General features: G+C 44.0%; 1 protein-coding gene across 19 annotated transcripts in view; it reads right to left on the bottom strand.

Annotated features, from left to right (window-relative positions):
* CADPS (calcium dependent secretion activator) overlaps positions 1–22028 on the bottom strand; it is a 479125-nt gene that overhangs the window by 169870 nt on the left and 287227 nt on the right. For all 19 annotated transcript variants that reach the window (XM_058726308.1, XM_058726310.1, XM_058726311.1 and 16 more), the window contains exons 8-9: positions 17289–17428; positions 5826–5892 (exon numbers count right to left, since the gene is read on the bottom strand). In XM_058726308.1, the coding sequence (XP_058582291.1) occupies positions 5826–5892; positions 17289–17428 (207 nt within the window). The remainder of the gene's footprint in view (positions 1–5825; positions 5893–17288; positions 17429–22028) is intronic.

Below are 22028 nucleotides of genomic sequence, written 5' to 3'. Positions count from 1 at the left end.
CACTTTACATTATCGGACAATATTTTATCCTTTTCAGATTTAGTGATTTTTCTGAAAGCTAGAGCAGAGTTTTTAGTTTTTATATTGTACATAGGGAATCAGCAATAGGGTAGCACTGGTTCTGTCTGATGCAAGGTAATTTAATTCTAGAACATTGTATAGGCATAAATCTCTTGGGGACTGGTCCCATCAAGTGCTTGGAATCATGGAAAGTATTTGGAGTCAGAAGACCTGTGTTAGGTTTCACATTGGCTGCCTATTAGCTGTTGACCATGGGCACGTCACTTAACCACTCTGAGCCTCACTTTCCTCAAGTATGAAATGGGTTAAGACTTGTCTTCATTGTATTACAGAAAGGTTGTAAAGACCAACTTGATGAACACTTTGCAAAGTCTAAGAGGCCATACAAATATGAGCAACTGTCAGCATTATTAGAAGAGCCACATAATATTATGGTTTGTATGGTGCCAGAAAGGGAAAAAATGGCTCAGAAATACGTTGCTGAAGACCAATCAAAAACTGATTCTGACCTGAAGTCTTTTGGGCATAGAAGAAAAATATTTTTATTGTATTGTATTGTATTTTATCTTATCTTATATTTTTAGTAAAAATATTTTTAAACTAAAAGGATGATAGTGATGAGACTTCCTAGCCTGGTCTGGGTGATGAGTTGGCCGCTTCCATTCCTCTCCTTACACACCCAAGCTGGAGAGCTCTAGGGAGGGCTCTATGGAATTGGCACCTTTATCATTAGCATTGGTTTGGTTAGAGTTCCTAATAATGGTAACCAGTGTGTTTGGTTTTTCCCATGGCTTCCAGGGTTTAGAATGAATTTACCAGCAACTTCTTGACTTGGGGTGCTGAGGACTCATTTCCCCTTACTCTTTCAGTTAGAGTTTGCAGCCATGTTTTTGAGACATTTATTGGAACTTAAAGGAACACGGCTGAGGAAGCTTTCTCATGTCATTTGCATATAATCATCTGTATCGATATTCTGATGCTCAACTCCATGGGGGCATAAACCCTGAGATGGTGTGGTCTAAAGGGGACGGCAGCTTTTGCTTTTTATTTGTTTGTTCGTTTATTTATTTAAGTTTTTAAATGTTTATTTATTTTTGAGAGAGACAGAGTGCAAGTGGGGGAGGGACAGAGAGGGAGGGAGACACAGAAGGCGAAGCAGGCTCCGGGCTCTGAGCTGTCAGCACAGAGCCCAATGTGGGGCTCAAACCCATGAGCTGTGAGATCATGACCTGAGTTGAAGCTGGACGTTTAACCGACTAAGCCACCCAGGCACCCCAGGAGCCTTTGCTTTAAAAAGGACAACGACCACTGAGGCAATAATTCTTTAAAGGTAGTCTTTGGGCAACCAGCAACGGTATCTCCTGGTGTGCTTGTAACACACAGGTTCCCCAGTCTTATGCCAGACCTACTGAATCAGAACCTTCTGGATGGCACTTGGGATGTGGATTTTATTTTTTAATGTTTATTTATTTTTGAGAGAGAGAGAGAGACAGAGCATGAGCGGGGAAGGATCAGAGAGAGAAGAGAGCACAGAATTTGAAGCAGGATCCAGGCTCTGAGCAATCACTGCAGAGCCTGACACAGGACTTGAACTCATGAACGGTGAGATCATGACCTGAGCCGAAGTCAGATGCTTAACCTACTGAGCCACCCAGGAGCTCTGGGATGTGGATTTTAAATAGTACCCAGAGCCGGTGGTCCAGGCCTGTACTGGAGAACACCATCTCATTGCATAGGAAGACTTAAGTCTGTGGCACAGAACTCCCCAGGTTGGGGGCAGTGTCCAGCCACATCCATCCTGATTTTAGTCTTAGTTCTTAAAAATGGGAATCACTGCTTTGGTACAGAAGCCCTCTGAGGATACCTTTTGTCCCTGGCTAGTAGGAAGTCCATTTACAATCTATCTTTTGGTTCCCCCAAAGTAGTAACACTAAAAGCAAATCTCATTTAGGGCGAATTTTAATAGTTATTCATTACAGACAAAAATGTAGACTCTATGTGCTTGTCTGTGTGTGTGATGGGGGCGGGGAGAGTTGGGGGTGGAAGGGGAGAGGATTTTGAGGAGACTGGTGTTGGGTGTGTTCTCTTCCTCTTAGGTTTTCCGCAGTGTTTTCCTTGAAATTAAATTTAATGGAATTCATATTTGTGTTGGGAATCATGTATTACAAACTCTCTATAAAAATACTTCCCAAGACCTAACATGAGTAGAAAGGAAGAAATATTCAGTAAGTCACTCGAGTAGCATATACTTCCTATGTGTGGTTTGCACGCTGATGTCCTTAAAGCTTGTTCCAAGGCTGCCTGGGGAGTAGGGGGGCAGGCTGAGGGGAATCTGCTTCCCTCCTCAGCTCCTTCACCCATCCCCACATTTGGCCAGAGTGGGTTCTCCTGGTTTCCCTTCTGCATTTTGAGTTTCGATGGCAGGGTTTGGTGGCCAAAAAGAAACTGGTGATCGTTTATACCTGTGACTGAAATCAACACGGCATGCAGCTCTTGGGTGCTGATTGTTACTACTCGTCCCATCATCCTTCTCTTCCAGCAGCCTCAGAGATTTTGCTTCCCTTGAACTGGGCCAGACCTGGCGCTCTTGCAACTATGGTGGCACTGGGGTTGTTTCAAAGGGGGTGAGCTTTCGGGTTATCATTTTGATAAAACACTTGCAAATGTGGTCACTTAAACAATGGGGGAGAAAAAGTGGGAAGAATCCAAAGACAATGCAATATTTTCTAGGTAGGATCAAACTGCTTTTAGACATTGTTGTCGTGAACAGGGCTCTGTGACAGTGGGCTGTCATGTCACTGGTGTTGGCCACAGAGGTTGTTAAGGGAGAATCTGATTTAAGTTGAAACTGAAGGTTATGTTTGGACGATCGACGTCCCCAACGCACCTCAATGGCTCTTGAAAGTTATGAGAATCATGTGTAAGTGAAACCTATTGAAATCCCGAAAGTGTTCTCTTCAGCTGTCCAGGAAAGATGTGGAACTTTACACGGGCTATGTATGTCCTCTGCTGATTTTCACATGTGAGCGCAGAACTTGGCTTTTAGCGACTGTGCGATTCATATCTTCTCGTGGTAGAAAGCTCAGCGTGAAGGCCCCGAGATGTCTGTGTTCCAGTTATACCGCCTAACACAATCATTCTCTCCTTTTCAGTTCAGTACATATTGTACAGACAGGCTTCACTGATATTTTGGGCACATTTCCTCGTGTTTTTTTTCCTGAAGAGTTTTTTTCCCTCTGAAATCGCTTGCAAAGCGAGAGGTCAGCTATTTCTCCCAAGTACGTCATCATTTCAAAGATTTTCAGAGAAAAGTCATGTGTCCAGTGGACCAATAGCTCAGAGGAGGAGGGGAGATTGTGTATCATGGTGAGAGGGCCACCTGTCCCGCTTCCTCTGGGAAGTTGTCACCGGCCACTCTCCAGGCCATTTGATCTTTCCTTTCTCAGAACCACTTGAAGCCTAGCCTAGGTCCTTCTTCTCTCTCTTTCTTTTCCTTCTTTATTCCACCAAACATTTCCTGGATGCCCATGCCAGGTACTGAGCTAGACGATGTGTATGTGTGTGGCGGGGGAAAGAGGGAAGGACACAAAGATAAATTGGAAACCAAACCGGCCCTGAGACAGCACATAATCTACTCGGAAAGGCCAGGCAACCTCACAAGTAATTCCAAGAAAGGCCGCTCTGCCCAGCGAGAAGCGCTGGATGGGGGAGAACTGTCCATAATCGTGCACTGTATTTTTTGGTGGATTTTGTCTCTCCATTTATAATGCCCTCTCTTTAGAGAGGCCACCAGATGTTTTTGCTTGCCTAGCATCCATTTCTCCTTCTGGTCATGGCATTCTGGTTTTGCACTGGAGACAGCCCAGTGGGACTGTTAAATCAAAGTGCCATGGTCTGCCCCTGCTAAAAGCTGGGTGTGTGACCCAAGCTGAACTGATCTCTCTTTCATATTCGGCCACTGACTGGAGATACAAGGGTAGAAAATGTTCAGAGCAGACTTTGTCTTAGGACCACATCGATGACACAGCCAGGGTTCCCTCCACCTGGATTTCTGGCACTACTCTGGGTCCTGTCGTAGTAAGGATGGCTCATACAGCTTTTTCAACATCCTGTTATTATTACCTTAATTAGCTTGGGTCTGTTTCTGCTGTTTACATATATAAAGCACTTCTAACAGATTCCCTTCTGGAAAGTGAAAGATCAGGCCTCATAGTTCTTCTCTATGACCTACCAAGTGCCCTACACAGAGAAGATGCTCAATAAATACTGGTCAGTTGATAGTTTGAAGAAATGTATCTCAGGATGAAATATACTCCTTGCCTAGCTATGGATTATTTAGGAGTTTGGGCACAATTCCAAAGTTTTCCTTGGGCTAATTTATTCTAAGATTTTGTTCTACCCCATAGCAACCACAAAAGCAAAAATGACCTCTTGCTTATAGCCAGAGAGATGCATTTTGCCATAGTAGCACAGCAGAGACTTGACTAGGTCTACAGGAAGTCACATCTTAGAAGGTCAGGGTTGGTAGAAACTTCAAGGCCATCAGGCCTAAGAGGCAGTTGCTTTATAGTTAAGATTTAGAATTGGAATGGCTCTAAATACTAGTCAACGCCTATAGTGAACATAGTAACCCAATGAACACTTTTAGTCACTAAACCACAAGTTACCTTGCTTTGTGGCATCTTCCAGAATACAGCATATATGAATTTTTTTTTTTTTTTTTTTTTTTTGCAAATTAAATTACAGTGTATATGCTCTGGTGGAGACCGCAAACTAAAAAGAGGCAATGGCGGGTGCCCTTATAAACTGAAAAATCCTGATGCAAGAAGCAGATGAACCAAATTTTAAAAATGGCGGGGAGATTATCAAGGACAAGCAGCACTATTTCTGGACATTTTTTCTTAAATTGACAAGAGAGCAAAGGTACTATTTATACATTACTCATGTATTAGTAATACCAATATCTACATCCACATCTGTATCTATATATAGATAGATGTTCCTTGCTGCATGGTTAATAATAGTTCCAATTGGGGAAGCCCACAAGTCCTTCAGAAAGGAAAATTCTACAGATACGTGAACCAGAGCTATCTATGCAAACGTGGAAAAATGTCTATAGTGATTTATGTTAAAAAAACAAAAAGCGAGCTGTAGGATGACACAGAGTTTGGTTATATATATATATATATATATATATATATATATATATATCTGGAAAGATATATTCCAGACTTTTAAACATAGTTAAGGGAGGTCAGTTAAGACTTTTGGAAGCCCTACGAATCAAGGGAGTGGCATACTCCCCCCACCCCCAAACACCAAGGAATTCAAAATCAAACATACCGAACAGTAAATTCTGACTCTTTTTCGTAATGGGTATCTTTAGAAATAGCACATTCTTCTAAAACAATGTCAGTGTTCCTAATGGCCCAACCAGGCACACGCTTGCTTCCTCCCTGGGGCCCTGCGTCACGGGCAGCTCACCTCTCCCACTTATCCTACGTATTCCTGGATTCGAGGATTCTAAAATAACGAGCATGGCTTAATTTTTCTAATTTTAAAGTGATGTAAAAATAGGGAAAAGCAACACAAGGGAGTGCTGTGGGTAGCGGAAATTTCGATGTCCCTCTGAATTGTAGTCACATGCTTATACAATGGGTAAGAATCCATTAAGCTAACTGCTTGAGCACTGTGCGCTCTAAGTTATACCTCAAATAAAAACCATTAATTAATCCTTAATCTTAATCCTTAATCCAAATCTTTAATACTGATGGCTCTTAAGACAGACAAAGTTGAAGAGTTACCTGGACCAATACAAAAAACCTCTTCTTCCATCTCTTCCAGACATTCTTACCGATGGCCCATAAATACCTAAGGAAAAAGAAAAAGACCAGAGTTGCATTAATGCTTGAGCGACTGCACTGTTTAATTCACTTGACCATGAAGCTTGGTACTCATAAACGAGGAAATGCACATGGCTCAGAAAAAGAACGCAGATTTTGGCGCTGTGTGACTGAGGATAAGGAACAGCAAGCCAAAGTTCGCTTCCACTCCCAGAAGGAATTGTAGCTCCTCCTCACACTTGACTAATATTCTTTGATTGATTCCAGAAAGCACCTTGGAAAATGTTACATTGAGACTTAATTTTTGTATGTGCTGAAAGTCTATTAGGTAGGGAAACTCCTGCCAAAGCTGCAAGAGAGAAAAAAAGAAGGCTAAATCCTACAACCAGCCCCTATGCCTCATGTCGAGGCTCAGCCAGGAGACGCCCCCTCCCCCACCTTTGCTCTAATTCTGTCAAATGCAGGTATATTACAGGAAAGAAATTTCAAGTCAACATAGAAAGTTCTCCCTATACCTCTCTCCCCTTTCCCCAAATGCTCTTCTGTTGATGGAAATTAATCTTGATATAGAAAAGTGAAATAAAAGGAGAGTTAAGAATTACAGAGGAATAACTCAAAGCTATCTGGAGATTTTACAAGTGGTCTAACTAATTCATTCGCAAATTACTCCGCTGGCCTTGTGGATTGCCGCACACTAAACTGACACTAATCAAGGAAGTGAGGCCCCTGGTTTTCAGGCTCTAGTGGACCAAGTGAGGAGAGATCTGGTCATACTCAAAAACATTCAAATACTCAAGTTCCCAAACTGGCTTTATCTGCTATAAAAATCAACTGGACAACTTCCAAATCCTCACTTCACCTGGAATCAGACAGAATTTCCGCTTTGGAACATAAAGAAGAATGCACCTAATTAAAATTTATACCATTTGACAAATTTCAGGGGCTCTGAGAACTGGCTGGTGGCCAAAATGTGCTCAGATCTTTAAGCCAGAAACCCAGGAGTCACCCTGGGTTCTTCTGTTTCCTCCTCCTTACTCCTTCATTGCCAAGTGCAGCTGATTTTTACTTCCTGCAAAGTTCATCACTCTGCTCAGTCTCTACCCCTCACACCCTCACTATTTCAGTCCCAGCCCACAGCTTTGCTTCCATGGACAATGGTAGAGGACGCTTTTAATGGGTGTCAAGGACACCCAGAATGATTTTCATCCCCCTCCTGGCCATGAGATGCGGCCCACCATTTGCAGATGCTATCACGCCTTTCCCTGATGAAACTCCGTCAGTGGGTCTCCCTTGTTTACATGAAGGGAGCCTCAAACTTTGGCCACTCACATTCCACTTTCATGATCTATCCTGTATCTGCCCACATGTTCTATGGTTTACTTGGCATTTTCCTTTAAATTAACTTATTTAACACAAATACATTTATTTTGAAAGAAAACTTTATATTATAGCCTTGATACACTAGTTATATATTATGTGGCTCACATGAAAACACATACGTAAACATTTAACGAACATACGCTTGTCTGTACATCACTAAGATGATTGTGTGTGCCATCAGTGATATAAATCCACTCAGGGAAACTGTAGCCTATAGAGATAAAATCCAGCATCTTGACCTGGCCTGAAAACCTGTTCATTCTCTGGCCCTGCTCGACTGTCTAGACTCAGCGTCTGCACATTACATTACCCGTAATCCCTGACCACACCAGAAAGTTTCACACTTGTGTAATTTTGCACGTGCTTCACAGCCTGGAATTGTCTACTCTCGGCTCCTTATGTTCAAACTCACATTCTTCCTAAGTTTAAATCCCTACGTTGATGTCATCACCCCCCCTGGGCCTTGTGGATGACTCCTCTGTTACAATGATTACACTACTATAATTTGTCTTTATATTTATTGTTCCTACTGGATTGTGAGCTCTTTGAGGGAAGGAACCTTATTCCTTCTTTCTAAATTCTTATTTCTAAATTCCTAGCACAGAACCTCGTTGTGCTTTTTAAATTCCTAGGATGGTTCTTCATATGTAGTAGGAGGTCAGTATATATTTGTTCTATTTCAATGGGTTTGGAAGGCCATGATCCTGGGAAACTAGAGCAACCTTTGTAAATGTTTCCGATGAGGTTTTAAAACACTGCATAAAGACATGCAACCCATCACCAAGTTCTTTGGGTTTTCCATCCAAATATATCTCAACTGTTTCCATCCCCACTGCTGCTCCCCAGTCAAGCCTCCAAGATGTCCACCTGGGCCACAGCAACAGGCTCCTAACCCGTCTCCCTGCTTCACTCTTGCCCACACTCCATGCACTACACAGCAGAGAGAGTGACCTTTTTAATGGCTAAGTCAGATTGTTAATACACTCATTATAAATCAGGATAGGAAGCGATGGAAGGGTTTTGACCAGGGTAGAGACATGATCATATGGCTGTTTAAGATGGTTCCAGGGGCTGCTGGATGGAGAAGGCATTGTGGATGAAGGGGGCAAGAGAGAAGGCAGGGAGATCAGCAAGGACCTGGTGGCAGTGGTCCAGGTGCAAGAGATAGCATGGTGCCTGGACCAGGACTGAGGCCATGGCAGTGGTTAGATGGCTGGTAAGTACATCAGCCCTGAGGCCAACATGGTCAGCTCCACCGTTGATTTGATTCCCTCCCCAGCTGCCATCCACTGTCCTAGCCAGTGCTCTCAACCTTCTCAAAATAATATATTCACATGTTCATGGCAGACATTGACATCAAAAGGAGGTGTGGCCAGGGCTAAAGAGGAAGAGGGTTCACTGGACCGTAACTGTTAGCATTATTGTCTTCCGGTTCTCATTATGATGGTTACTCTGAGATGCTGGGCAAGGCGCTTAACTGTCTGGTGCCCTGGAAAAGGGAATGGTTCTTCTCCTGAAGGGTTGTTGTGGGGATTAAATGAGATGATTCTTGTGAAACAGGAGCACGAGGCACAGCAGAAAGTAGATACACAACAAATGTCAGCCTTATTATAAACTATCTCTGTGTACAGAGCAAAGTGTATCATTACTAGTAGTAAATAATAGCTAAATATGTGAAATCTCCTCGGACATATGGACATAGGAAAACAGATGAAATGAAAATCATATGAAGAAAGTGGGTGAAAACATTTGTATTTGTAGTAATGACTGGCAAGGTTATAACAGTCTCCTACTTTTCTGGAATTCTATCTGGCAGCTACTACCCATTTTCTTTTTCCCCTTTACTTGAACTCACATAGAGAAATTCAGAACAGTTAACACAGACACTACATTCGAAGTTTGTAGTTTTTTTAACACTTTTTTTTTAATGTTTATTTACTTTTGAGAGAAAGAGAGAGCGAGACGGAGTGTGAGCAGGGGAGGGGCAGAGAGGGAGACACAGAATCCGAAGCAGGCTCCCGGCTCCAAGCTGTCAGCACAGAGCCCGACGCGGGGCTTAAACCCACGAACCATGAGATCATGACCTGAGCTGAAGTCGGACGCTCAACCTACTGAGCCACCCAGGTGCCGTTGAAACTTATCATTTTAGTTGATGGAAATGAAAGCAGGAAAAGGAATTCACTAAAAGCCACAGAATATAACTCAAACTGAAGCATAATAAAATACTAGCTACTGCTTGATGAAGTTTTACTAGTATGCTGTGCTGTCTCAGGCACTTTACTCAAATTTACTGTACCTACCCGGAGGGGGTAAGGCCTGGAGTCTGGAACCATGTCGCCTTGGTGCATGGACCCGACACAAAGTACATGCTTATGGTTAGGTACTTCATTACATTATTATTCCTATTTTACAGGTGAGGGATCTGCACTCCAAGTAACCAGCTCAGGATTCCACAGCTGGTGAATGGAACAGCCAGAACTGAAACCCGGAGTAGTTTGGTTCTAGAGTACCCTTTCCACTGCACTATTCTTCGTTCCATTTTAGACGAAGGACTTAGGTTTCTTTTTAAAAAAAAATTTTTTTTTAAGTTTCTTTATTTATTTTGAGACAGAGAGAGACAGAGAAATACAGAGAATTTATTTCTGTATAAATAAATGGGGGGAGGGGCAGAAGAGATGAGAGGGAGAGAATTCCGAGCAGGGTCCGCACTGTCAGCGCAGAGCCTGACACGGGGCTCGAACTCACAAATCTTGAGATCATGACCCGAGCCGAAATCAAGAATCAGCTGCTTATCGGACTGAGCCACCCAGGCGCCCCCACGAACTTTTGTTTCTTTCCTGAAATGAGAACACGAATTGCTATTCCAATCAGACTTTTCCGGTGAAAGCCTTCTGAATGGGAAAGCTGAGTGGGATCGGAGAAAAAATCAACAATCCTCCTTTGCAAAGTATCAGTTGGTTTGCGTGAAGGAGGGGCTTTCCCTCGGAGGTTTTCCTCAGAATTTATTGCTAATTTGGCACATACCAGAAGGTGTCAAAACCGAGAAAAACTGAGGGCTGCACTGTATCATTTCTGTCTAGTCAGCTCCGCTCTGTATTCTCTTAGGCTGAAACACACTCAGGAGACAGGACGCAAAGTACCTGCAGCAGATGGGAGTTCTGTCATTGTAGATGCACAGGTGGCCTTCCCCTCAAGCTCCTCACACTACAGACAGATCTATCTGCATGGGCATTAGTGGCCCTCGACTCTCTCTTCGGGCCATCGGGATGGTGGCAATCTGGATTTACAAATAAATCAGCGTTCCAGAGTCGAGAACCAAAGTTTAGCCTGGTGGTTGTATCTCAGACTCGGGGTGGAAACACCTGTGTGGGAGTTTGGACCCTGCCACCAAGTCCCCTTTGGCTTAGCTGCCTGTGCCTCCGTTTCCTCGGCTGTAACATGGGGACAGTGTGCCAAGTTGTTGTGGGGGCTGATGGGGACCATGCACGGTGAGTGTTTAGCACAGACTGGTGCATAGTAAGTGCTCGGTGACGTTAGATAATATTGTGGCTTGTCATTATCCTTACTAGTAGCAGTGGCCGTAGTAGAAATCGTAGTCTTAGTAGAAAGACGTCCCTTCAGTTTCATTCTATGAGAGGCCAGAGTGAACCACAAATGACAAAACAGAGGAAAGAGAAAGATGCTCTTGGGTCTTCCATGGCCCCCTGGCTCCAGCATCCCTGGGTCTTGGGACTACTTGGCAGGGCAGCACCCATGGTGATGCTTGTAACTTGTCACTTGTATAAAAAACGGGACGGTCTTCCTTCATCTGATGCTTGTGAGTGTCGATGATTTAGTAACTCAGTTCTATTTATTAAACATCCCCTGGGCTTAGCACTAGGTGTACACACGGTGGGTGATCCATAGCTATTCATGGGGAAATGTTTTATTGTACGTCTTCTCCCAGGATGCCTGGGGAGGGGCAGCCACGGCAGGGAGAAGAGTACGGGCTCCCCTCAGGACCTCTGCCAGAATCACTTGCCCCTGGACCCCTTACGAAGGGGTAAGGATGGCCGAGAGGGCCACGGAGACCAAGGATAGGTTGAGGTTTCAGTTTGGCAGGCTGTGGAGCCAGAAATTACGCGTCCGACTTCGGCTCAGGTCATGATCTTACAGCTGGTGAGTCTGAGCCCCGCGTCAGGGTCTGGGCTGACAGCTCGGAGCCTGAAGCCTGCTTCGGATTCTGTGTCTCCTTCTCTCCGCCCCTCCCCACTTTGTGCTCTGTCTCTCTGTCTCTCTCTCTCAAAAATAAATAAATGTTAAAAAATTGAAAAAAAAAAAAAAGAAGAGAAGTCACATTAAGACAAAACCAAGATTCTTTCTGGAGGCATCTCTCCCTTCCTTGGAGAGTGAGTGAGAGCATGGAGGGTGCAAAGACTCCAGATGCCTGAGGCTTCTTGCCACAGCCCAGCAGGAAGATGCATGGACTGGGGAGAAGCACCATAAATGAATGATAGCAAACACTGGTAACAATAACCTCCACCACCAGCTGTTCCACAGCTGTAGCCCTTACCACGTATCAGACCCTGTTCTAAATACTTTACATGTAGTAACTCATTTAACTTTTCACAACCTTATGAGGCAAAACTATCGTGACTTTATGCCGAGCAAAATGAGGTCCACAGAGGTTAAGCAACTTGCCTACAGCTAGTAAGTGGTTACTGCCAAGGATTATATCCTAAGTAATTGACCTAATTGGCATTTACAGACAATAATACAACAAAGAACATAAAACAGAATCATAAAAATGTTCAGTTAGTCCAAAAGAAGGCAAAGAAAAAAAAAAAAGGAAAAAACAAAAAAAGAGGAAAAGGGAACAAAGATCAGAGAGAACAAACAGAAAAAAAGCGAGATGACAAATAGCAATTTTTTTAGTGTATGTTTATTTTTCAGAGAGAGAGAGAGTGTGCGCACACACGAGTGGGGGAGGAGGAGAGAGAGAGGGAGACACAGAATCCGAAGCAGGCTCCAGGCTCCCAGCTGTCGGCACAGAAGCCAATGTGGGCTCAAACCCATGAACCACAAGATGATAACCTGAGCCAAGGTAAGACACTTTACCAACTGAGCCACCCAGGTGTCCCAACAAACAGCAATTTAATTTAAACCTAACTATATCAATAATCACAATAAATACAAATGGGCTAAATATCCCAATTCAAAGGCAGAGATCTTCAGCTTGATTTCAAAAAGCTAGAGTCAAATCCATGCTGCGTACAAGAAATGCATTTTGACTCTAATGGCATAAATTAAAAATAAAAGGATGGAAAAGATTTACCATGCTAACATTAGTCTTTTAAAAAGCTGGAGGGAGTGCTGTATTACTGTCACACAAAGTAAATTTCAGGGCAAAGAATATTACTAGGGATAAAGAACAGTTCATAATGATAAAGGGGTCAATTAATCAAGAAGTTACAACAACCTTAAATGTTTATGCGCCTCATACTAGAGCTTCAAAATAAATGAGACAAACATGGACAGAATTGTAAGAGGAAACAAATCCACAACTATAGTCACAGATTACAATACTTCTCTCTCAATAATTGATAGAAAATCAGGAAGTATTTAGAGGATTTCAACAACACTATCAGCTAACTTGATTTAATCGGCATTTACAGAAAGTAAGCCAACGAAGGAAATAAAATGGGACCCTAGAAATATTCAATTAGGTCAGTCATGGTAGTCTTGTTTGAGAGTCTACACCAATCGGAGCAGTGTCTTGGAGACTTACAGGGAAGAGAGAGGAATGTGATAGTTGGAAGAACAAGACGTCTAAAGCAACAGCATAGCTAAGAAAATGGAAGAGGAACGGGGATTTTAAGAAGCATGGCTGCGACATATAAACTGTATCCCTTGCAAGTTCTGTTAAAGCATAACAGGAAAATCAGATTTGCTGTAAATTACTCCGGGTTGGGGCACGGCAGTTCACTGAATGAAACCAAAGTGGAATCAGGGGAGCTCTCTATTTCATTCAAGTTTGGGTCCTCCATTTAAGGTCGAACCAGAAGGAATAATGTAATTCTAGACACAGCTCCAATGCTTACTCTCACTTGGGCAAGACTGTTCACCACCCCCACGTCTGTTTCCCATATATGTAAAGTGGGAATTCATTCATTCACTTACTCATTTATGCAACAATTAGATTAATTTATTGGGCTTTTACTACCTGGTAGGCCCTGTAATAGCCACTTTGAACAAGGGAGACAAAGGTCCCTGATGACAAGGAACTCAGAGTCTAATGGGGAAGAGAGACGACAAACTAATAAAGAAATATGTGATGTGTGAGTTGATGATGAGTGCTCTGCTGAAAATAAAGCAGAGTAAGAAAGAGAGAAGACACAGGTGGGCCAGGCATTCTGACATGGCACACAGACATGCAGAAATCAGGGTGAACCAGGTGGAAAGTTGGGTGGGGGAGAAGAGGCATCCAAGGCAAAAGGCATCCAAGGGAAAGGTGGGGCCAAGGGCCCTGAGGTGGGGGTGCACGTGGAGGTGGGGAGGAGCAAGGAGGCCACTGTGGCTGGAAGCGTGATCAAGGTCATATAGGTAGTGGAGTTTTTATCAGATAGGGCCTCGTAGCCATGGTAACAACACTGGCTTTGACTGTGAGATGGGGAATCATTGGAGGTTTTCCAGCATTTGAGTGGCAGGATCTGACTTGTGTGTTAAAAAAATTACTCCGGCTTCATGTTGGGAGACAGACTACAGGGAAGGAAGGACAGCAGTAGGGGGGCTGCTTAATCAGTAAAGGCACAAGTGAGGGAGTTAAGGGTTCAAGGCTTGGATCCAAATGGTGATATAGTGGTGGTGAGGAGAGGCTGAACTCTGGATTTCTCTCAAAGGTACAGTGAATAGAATTTGCTGATGGATGACATGAGGGGGTGAAAGTGAAAGAGAAATGTCAAAGATGACCCCAAGATTCTTGGTCCGAGCGACTGGGTGAAGGGAGAGGCCATTTATTAAGATGGGAGGATAATGATACATAGTCCTTGTGAGGCTGTTTCAGGGAAGAAATGAGAACATGCGTGTGAATGCACTTGCTGAACTTGAAAACACCATATGGATGTAAAATATGAAAAATAACTCTCTGAGGAGCTGCTTATTGTCAAATAGGCCCAGATACTCAGGTCTTAAGTCCCCAAAATAGTGTTGACTTTCTCACTAACATTTTTCTGCTCAATAAGGAAAGTTATTCTGAATGTCCCAGTCTACCAACAAGGACTAATTTACAGCAATTCTGATTTTTCCTTTTATGTTTTAATAAACATTAAAGTAGATAAAATTTATAACCTCAACCATGCTTCTTGAAAATTCCTTCATACCATTCTTTAAGCTGTAACACTATTCTGACATTTCTTTCCTTCCCTACACAATGGGGCTCGAGAAAGCTTTTTTAAGTTTAAATGAAAAAAAAAAATTGTAGTCCATAAGAAACTCTTTTAAATTTCCTTGGGTCATCCCTTGTGGAACTAATTTTGTCCACTCCTGATTTAGGCCACAATGGGTCTCTGGCAGTGTTGTTAAGAAAGCTATTGCCTACTTTTCAGGGCTACTTTAGGCTTTCCTAGTATATTTCCTGGCAGATGGGTAATTTTTACATGGGAGTCTAGAAACACGAAATAGCTGTGGAAACTGTCAGAAGTTGAGTTACATATTTCTTCTGTCATCTGCAGGGTCAAGATAGCTTGAAATGTCTCAATAATTTTACAAATGAACCAAAAGAAAAAAAATTACTGAATTCAAATCAGTTAGTTCAGTTCCCAGCAGTGTAAATGAAGAGAATGTGGGAGATGGGAGTGTGTCCCCTGGGGAAATTACTCGGTATGTAAAGTTTGCTGTGGGAATTAAATAAGGGAGTGCTTGTGAAACTCCATACTAGGTGGGGTGAGCTGCTGATCATATAAGGAAGTTTTTTTTTTAAAACTGAACTTTTGAGGACATACATCCAATCATATTTTTGTTCTGTCTCTCTTCAGTCTGTCCTACCCTCCTCATTTCTCTCTCTCTCTCTCTCTCTCTCTCTCTCTTTCCCTTGCTCACTCTATCCTGCTCATGCTCCTGTTCCTTTAGCAAATAGTTACTGAGCATTTATGAGCAAGTATTTTTGCAAAAGATGAAGAATGTTTTCCTGTATGCTATAAAGACCTAACAGAATTCTCTGACCCTCTGTCTTGCAACTGGGATGTTTACATCAAGGGGGAGAAATTCCACTTAACATTTGGAATAGATGCTAGGAGTATGATCAGAAGGAGGAAAAGGCGACTTCACAAACATTTCATGACACATCTTCATGAGATGCTAACGTAACTGGGGAGAAGCTAGATGCCCTTTATCATGATGGTGGAAAAAAGACGAAATGTGTAGCAAGGGTCTGGCTCACTCTCCCACAGCTGTCCACTGGCCACAGGCAGAACAGCTGTGGCAAAATCCCATCTCAGGCTCTGGGAACAGCCTGGTATCAGGATAATGCTATCCAAATTCTTCAAATCCGTGCCAGAGCTCAAGGGCAGTACAGGGTCTCCAGCTTGTTGGGAAACCTTTTCTTTCTCTGGGGTTCCCCATGCCTGACTCCCTCTGGTGCCCTGACTGGGAGGTACCTATCTTTTCTTGAAACCTTGAGCTTTCCATGTTCCTTGGAATACCAAGGCACTAACTCCCTAGAACATCATTCTTTACTTCCTGATCACATGCTGCTGTGGTCTGCTCATGTGCTGGGGTGTGTACTTCCTGTCCTAACCACTCTCTCCTGGACCTCTTTAAATGCTTCTATTTGAATGTGTCTTACTCACTGGCTAGTCCCTGGGTTTGGGTTTTTGTAGCCCCTAAACCTCTAGCACTGTAGAGCACTAAGCCTCTAGAATTACAATCAATTCTCAGTTTTCATTTCCATTTTATGACTTTAATTTTCTTTTTCAACGTTTTTTATTTATTTTTGGGACAGAGAGAGACAGAGCATGAACGGGGGAGGGGCAGAGAGAGAGGGAGACACAGAATCGGAAACAGGCTCCAGGCTCCGAGCCATCAGCCCAGAGCCTGACGCGGGGCTCGAACTCACGGACCGCGAGATCGTGACCTGGCTGAAGTCGGACGCTTAACCGACTGCGCCAACCAGGCGCCCCCATTTTATGACTTTAAACCATCTCATGAATGCATACACCCCAAAGAGATTTAATGAGATGTTTCTAGAGGAGCTAAGCAGAATGATAGCCGGTGGCAAACAGTACCCGCAGAATAATTGAAAAACAATCCATTCCCTTCTGTTGGTTAGACATTCCCCTCTTCAGTGATATGGCCCAACTCCTTTCTAAGTGCTCGCATTTACTGAGAGAGTGGTGTCCAAGCAGTTTAATTGAATAAACCATGGCATTACCCAGTTGTCAATGAAGATTTCCTGTACAAATCATTGGTTTGATCTGTGAAATGAAACTTATTTCGTTTATTCTTTTTATGCTACTTGAAATAACTGCTCATGCCTCTCAACCTTAAGAACTGAAAATGATCCTATATTTCCTATGTTTTGGTCATTTTTTTAAAAGACTTTGCTGAACACTACACTCTAACACTGATTTAACGTTAATTGTTTGAAAGTCTCTTGGACGTGGTTGTTCAAGAAGGTGAGAGAGAGTGAATCATAGAGTCTGAAAGATCTAGATGCCACTGAAAGGAACACAAAGCCAATGAAACCTCCTAAACCAGAATCACTTAGCATGCTCGAATCGCACTGGAAATCCTATTAGAAAAAAAGAAGGAAATCAATCTATTTTGGCAGCACAAATGCACATCCAGTAATCATAAAAATTGAGGTTTGTAGTAAATATAAAAATCAAGAAGATTTATAAAAGTTTTATAAAAAGTGAAGTTTATAGTAAATATAAAAACCAAGAATCTCTCATGAATCCTTTATATTTCCTTCCATGCAGTTCTCTGAAGATCAGCTTTTCTTTTTAAAATTTTTAAGAAACGGATAAAAACCTCTCCCAAACTACCACTTGGAGAAGAAACACTTACCCAGAATGCTTCATGTTTTGAGGCTTATCCATTCGGACAGCAAGTTTGATTTTGAGGTCTTGATCGGGGCAGTTTTTGGAGACTGTCATTTTGTGCCACTCTGACTGTTTGGGGCTGTTTGGGGTAGGGTGGAGAATAACCTGTAGGCGAAAAGGACATCCATCTTAGCCAGAAAGCGGAGACACTGTTACAGGCGTGTTGTTTTCAACGAGAAACTCTGCTGCTGAGAAGCTGCGCATCTTGCCCAGCTCCCAAGGAGGCGTTTAAATGAAACAGAGGCTTGGCCACGGGACTGCAATTCAAGGCTTCATCTACCAACCGTGGCTGCCTCGTGCCAAGCAGAGACCAGCCAGAGGGCAGAAATGGTGTTCTCTTGCTCTCCTCTCTCTCCCTGGCTAATTCAGGAAAAGTAATGATCATGATTTCGGTCACTCTGCTTGTGCATCTTTCTGAAATTCCGAAGTCCCAAAGCAACCCAGGACAGAGACTCAGGGTCATCATCCATATAAGAAGGCGGATGTATGAAAGAAAGACGTGAGAGATTACACAGTAGAGCACCTCTTGTCCGCTCATTTTTCACTCCTCAGGATTCCTTTCCCTGTCTCAGGAGGAGGAAATCTCTCAAAGGCCATGGGGAATGCGGAAGGGACTTTATGGGATGGATGAGAAATGAGAGGCCTAGGGAAGGGAGGGATCTGGCTGACAGTCAGGCATTTACATAGACGGTCACACGCATGGGGCATCTCCTCAGGTAACAAACACCGAAATCTGTCCGGGTTTGAAAGGAAGCCCACACAGCAGGAAGGATGGGCTCTCAGGAAGCGTCTTTTTGACCCTGTGCTGCCGAGATGGGGCTCCAATGTGAGGTTCTGTCTCGGAGGCTGCAAGGGAGGCAAGGAGCAGATAACTCGGGACATCTGCCTCTTCATTTTGTGACCGGAGTTCTCAGGAGCCACGTGAGGTCTGAAGAACACGCACAGGGGCAAGAGTGGAATATCTGGAAAATCCCCTGGACTGAGGGAACAGGAACTAAATGCAGGCACGACAAAAGCTGGGCCTGCTAAGATGTGCTTTTGTGGTGGCCGTGGGCCCCGATTTGTTGCATGCTGCTCTGGCTCTGTTTTCAAAGCATCTCCTTTCTCTGGGTGCAGGGGGAGGCCACCTCTCTCCTGGGCTTCTTTCACCTCTGCAGGGGGAGGGGAGGGGTTCGGAGGCTCGGAGGCGGACCCTGCGGCCTTCCAGAGGCTGCCAGCCTCACTGCCCTCATGCGCCAGGTTGTAATGTAGAGGGTGGGAGCATATGGCTTCCCGTGAGGCGGCACAACAGGAGCTCGGGGCAGAGCGAGTCAGTGCGGCGGAAAAGCAGAATCGGCCCGCTCTGATAGGCCTCGTTGGTGCTGAATTTTCACCCTTTCTCCCTCCGGGCCTGACCCCTCCCCACACCCCCCTTCCCCCATTAAATTCCCTGACTCTGATGAAAGAAAATTCATCCATTTTTGCTAAACACAGAATTTGAGTTTTCCCAATGTCTTATGTATGACATGATGGAAATACCAGGCCTGATTTTTCAGACCAGACGCTGCTCAAGTTTTTCTGACCATGCCTTGTGCCCATAAAATATACTGAGCAAATAGCCCAATACCTGTAAATATGTTGCGACCAATATAAAAATATATCACCATCAATATATAAATATATAAAATATCATTATATATCTATGTAAGTTATATAACTAGATATCATTATATTTATATTTTATGTTTACATTATATACATTTACTTTGTATTAATATATTAGCTTATTACATATATCATAAAATACACACAAATATAGAAGTCTTAAAAATGAGCTACGGATAAAAACTATATATATATATATTTTTTTTTTCCTTAAGTTTATTTTGAGAAAGAAATAGCATGAGTGGGGAGGGGCAAAGAGAGAGGGGGAGAGACGGAATCCCAAGCAGGCTCTGTGTGGTCAATGCACAGAGCCCAATGTGGGGCTGGAACTCACAAAACCGTGAGATCAAGACCCGAGCCGAAATCAAGAATCAGATGCTCCACCGACTGAGCCACCCAGGTGTCCCCAAAACTGTATTTTTACATGTCTTGCTAATTGTGGTGGCTTGGAACTATTATTAGCTATATTTTAAGGTATCATATATATTTAGGGCAAGGCTCATTGTTAATGATACTAGATGTAAGTCTGTAGTTCACGTAGTCTTTTGTTTTTTTTAATTTATTTATTTATTTTTAGAGAGAGAGAGAGGGAGGGAGAGAGGGAGAAAGAGAAAGAGTGAGCATGAGCAGGGGAGGGGCAGAGAAAGGAGACAGAGAATCCCAGGCAGGCTCTGTGCTGTCAGCACAGAGCCTGACATGGGGCTCGATCTCACCACCCTGAGATCTCGACCTGAGCTGAAACCAAGAGTCAGACGCACAAATGACTGACCCACCCCGGCGCCCCAAGCAGTTCAAGTAGTCTTGTAAATAATTTCAGAACATCTTGCCTGACACCTGATCTTATCTGATTTCACTGGCAATGACTTTATCTCATGATGTGGGTGACAGAGGTCCTGCTCAGTAAGGCAATGTCAGCTCCACCATTTTTTTTGTGTTTTTTTTTGCCAGTCTTGCAATAGTAGTATCTTAAGATTATAGCACTTTTTGGGGCGCCCGGGTGGCTCAGTCGGTTCAGCGTCCGACTTCGGCTCAGGTTATGATCTCATGTTTTGTGAGTTTGAGCCCCGCGTCGGGCTCTGTGCTGACCGCTCAGAGCCTGGAGCCTGCTTCGGATTCTGTGTCTCCCTCTCTCTCTGCCCCTCCCCTGTTCATGCTCTGTCTCAAAAAATAAATAAACGTTAAAAAAAATTAAAAAAAAAGATTATAACACTTTGTAGTAATCTTTTTTAGACCATTTGTTCATTTTGTGAGGGTTGCTTTAGTTAAAATTGTATCATAAAATGTATAAATTCATGTAACTGGTGCCAGAAGAGTATAATCTGTTGTAGGATGCTGAAGGCAAGTACGTCAAGGTGCCACTGGGGGTGGGGGTGGGGGTGGGGGTGCACCTCTCCCTCCCTTCAAGAGAACGCCTGTCCCTATAGGTCACTCCATATCCTGTTCCGTTTCCGGGGACCCCAGCATTTGGGAGATGGAGGGAGGTGCCGCCCTTCCTAGGGAAGCTGACCCTCTCTCCTGAGCCAGTCTGGCCTGAGAGGTGAAGGGGGTGATGTGCTGGGAAGCAAGGAGGGGGAGGGGCTGGGAAGAGAAAGCCCAGCCAGGGCCAGAACAGCAGCAGGCAAGCCCCCGAGCCTCCTTCTGCTCCTGCCCACTTGGCAAAATCAAAGCAGGAGCCTCGCTCTGGGCGCCCGGAGCTCGTTAACAGGACTTCCACCATATGGATTCTGGGCGTGTTTCCCACCGGCAATATGGCGTCCATTCGCCGACACGAATGACCACAGCTCATTACTGGCCGCTCCACAAAGACTTCCTCCGTGTGGTGGCTCCCCGGGGAGACTTCCTCTCCAGGGTGGATGGAGAGGTGAGGTCACTGCTGTTCTTCTCCATCTTCACCCCCACCCCACCATGTGCCCGACGGGTCGACGTCTCCTTTGTATGTGTCAGCCCTGCTGAATTATTAGGGTCCTCCTGGGTGCACGTGAGCCCTGAGCAGTCCAGACACCTCATATGGACATTCCAGGCTGCTAATCAAGCACTTTGTCATCTCAGCCGAGGCCCATGTGTGCTGTGCTTTGATGTGGTGATGCCGATGTGGGAACACAACCCACTCTGCGCAGTAAGCAGCATGCCGGCCAGCCCCAGCTTCTCTTAGTTACCTGGCCGCACAGGCAGGTCCTTGGTGGGGGTGGGGGGGCTGTTTTAACCCTGAGCCTTTTCCTGGCTGATCCTCTCCAAGCTTCAGCCTGTACATCCTTCCCTACCTCCGTATCCACTTGACCTGACCCCAGGAAGGCATCCCTGACCCTCAGACTGGATTGTGTCCCCTAGCTATGCACTTCCCAGGTGTTCTTTCTCTAGCAGAGCACTTACCACATTGCAGTATAATTTCTGGTTTGTTTGGTTTTTTTTAATGTTTATTTATTTTTGAGAGAGAGAGAGAGAGAGAGAGAGAGATCATGAGTGGAGAAGGGGCAGAGAGAGAGAGGAAGACACAGAATCTGAAGCAGGCTCCAGGCTCCGAGCTGTCAGCACAGAGCCCAACGCGGGGCTCGAACTCATGAACCGTGAGATCATGACCTGAGTCGAAGTCAGATGCTCAACCGACTGAGCCACCCAGGCGCCCCTATAATTTCTGTTTTTTTAGATCTATATCCCTTATGTTCTTTTGAAGTTAAAGATTTTTGCCTGTCATTAGTCCTGTTTGCTCTCTGCATGCCACAAATGATGGGACACCATGGGCTCACAATCATAGCCAGTGAATGGAAGTTTGGTAATATTACAGGGTTGGCAAGGGTGTAGAGAAACCCTCACTTTTGCCTTTTGTGGACATATCAATTGGCGTATACTCTTTAAGGGACAATTTGGTAGAATCTGTCAAAATTCAGATTTCATTCAGCAAAATATTTTCTGAGAAACCATCCTACGCATATACACACATATGCGCAAAGAAATAAATTCAAGGTTATTCACGGAAGCATTGCTTATACAGCCAAAGACTGGAAATAATCTGAGTATGTTATGATACATCTATACCTGGAATATTACACAGCTATGAAACAGG

This window comes from Neofelis nebulosa, chromosome 4 (genome assembly GCF_028018385.1).
Source record: "Neofelis nebulosa isolate mNeoNeb1 chromosome 4, mNeoNeb1.pri, whole genome shotgun sequence".
NCBI lineage: Eukaryota > Metazoa > Chordata > Mammalia > Carnivora > Felidae > Neofelis > Neofelis nebulosa.
The sequence above is the reverse complement of the archived record's forward strand: the minus strand, read 5'-3'. Positions and strand labels throughout refer to the sequence as shown.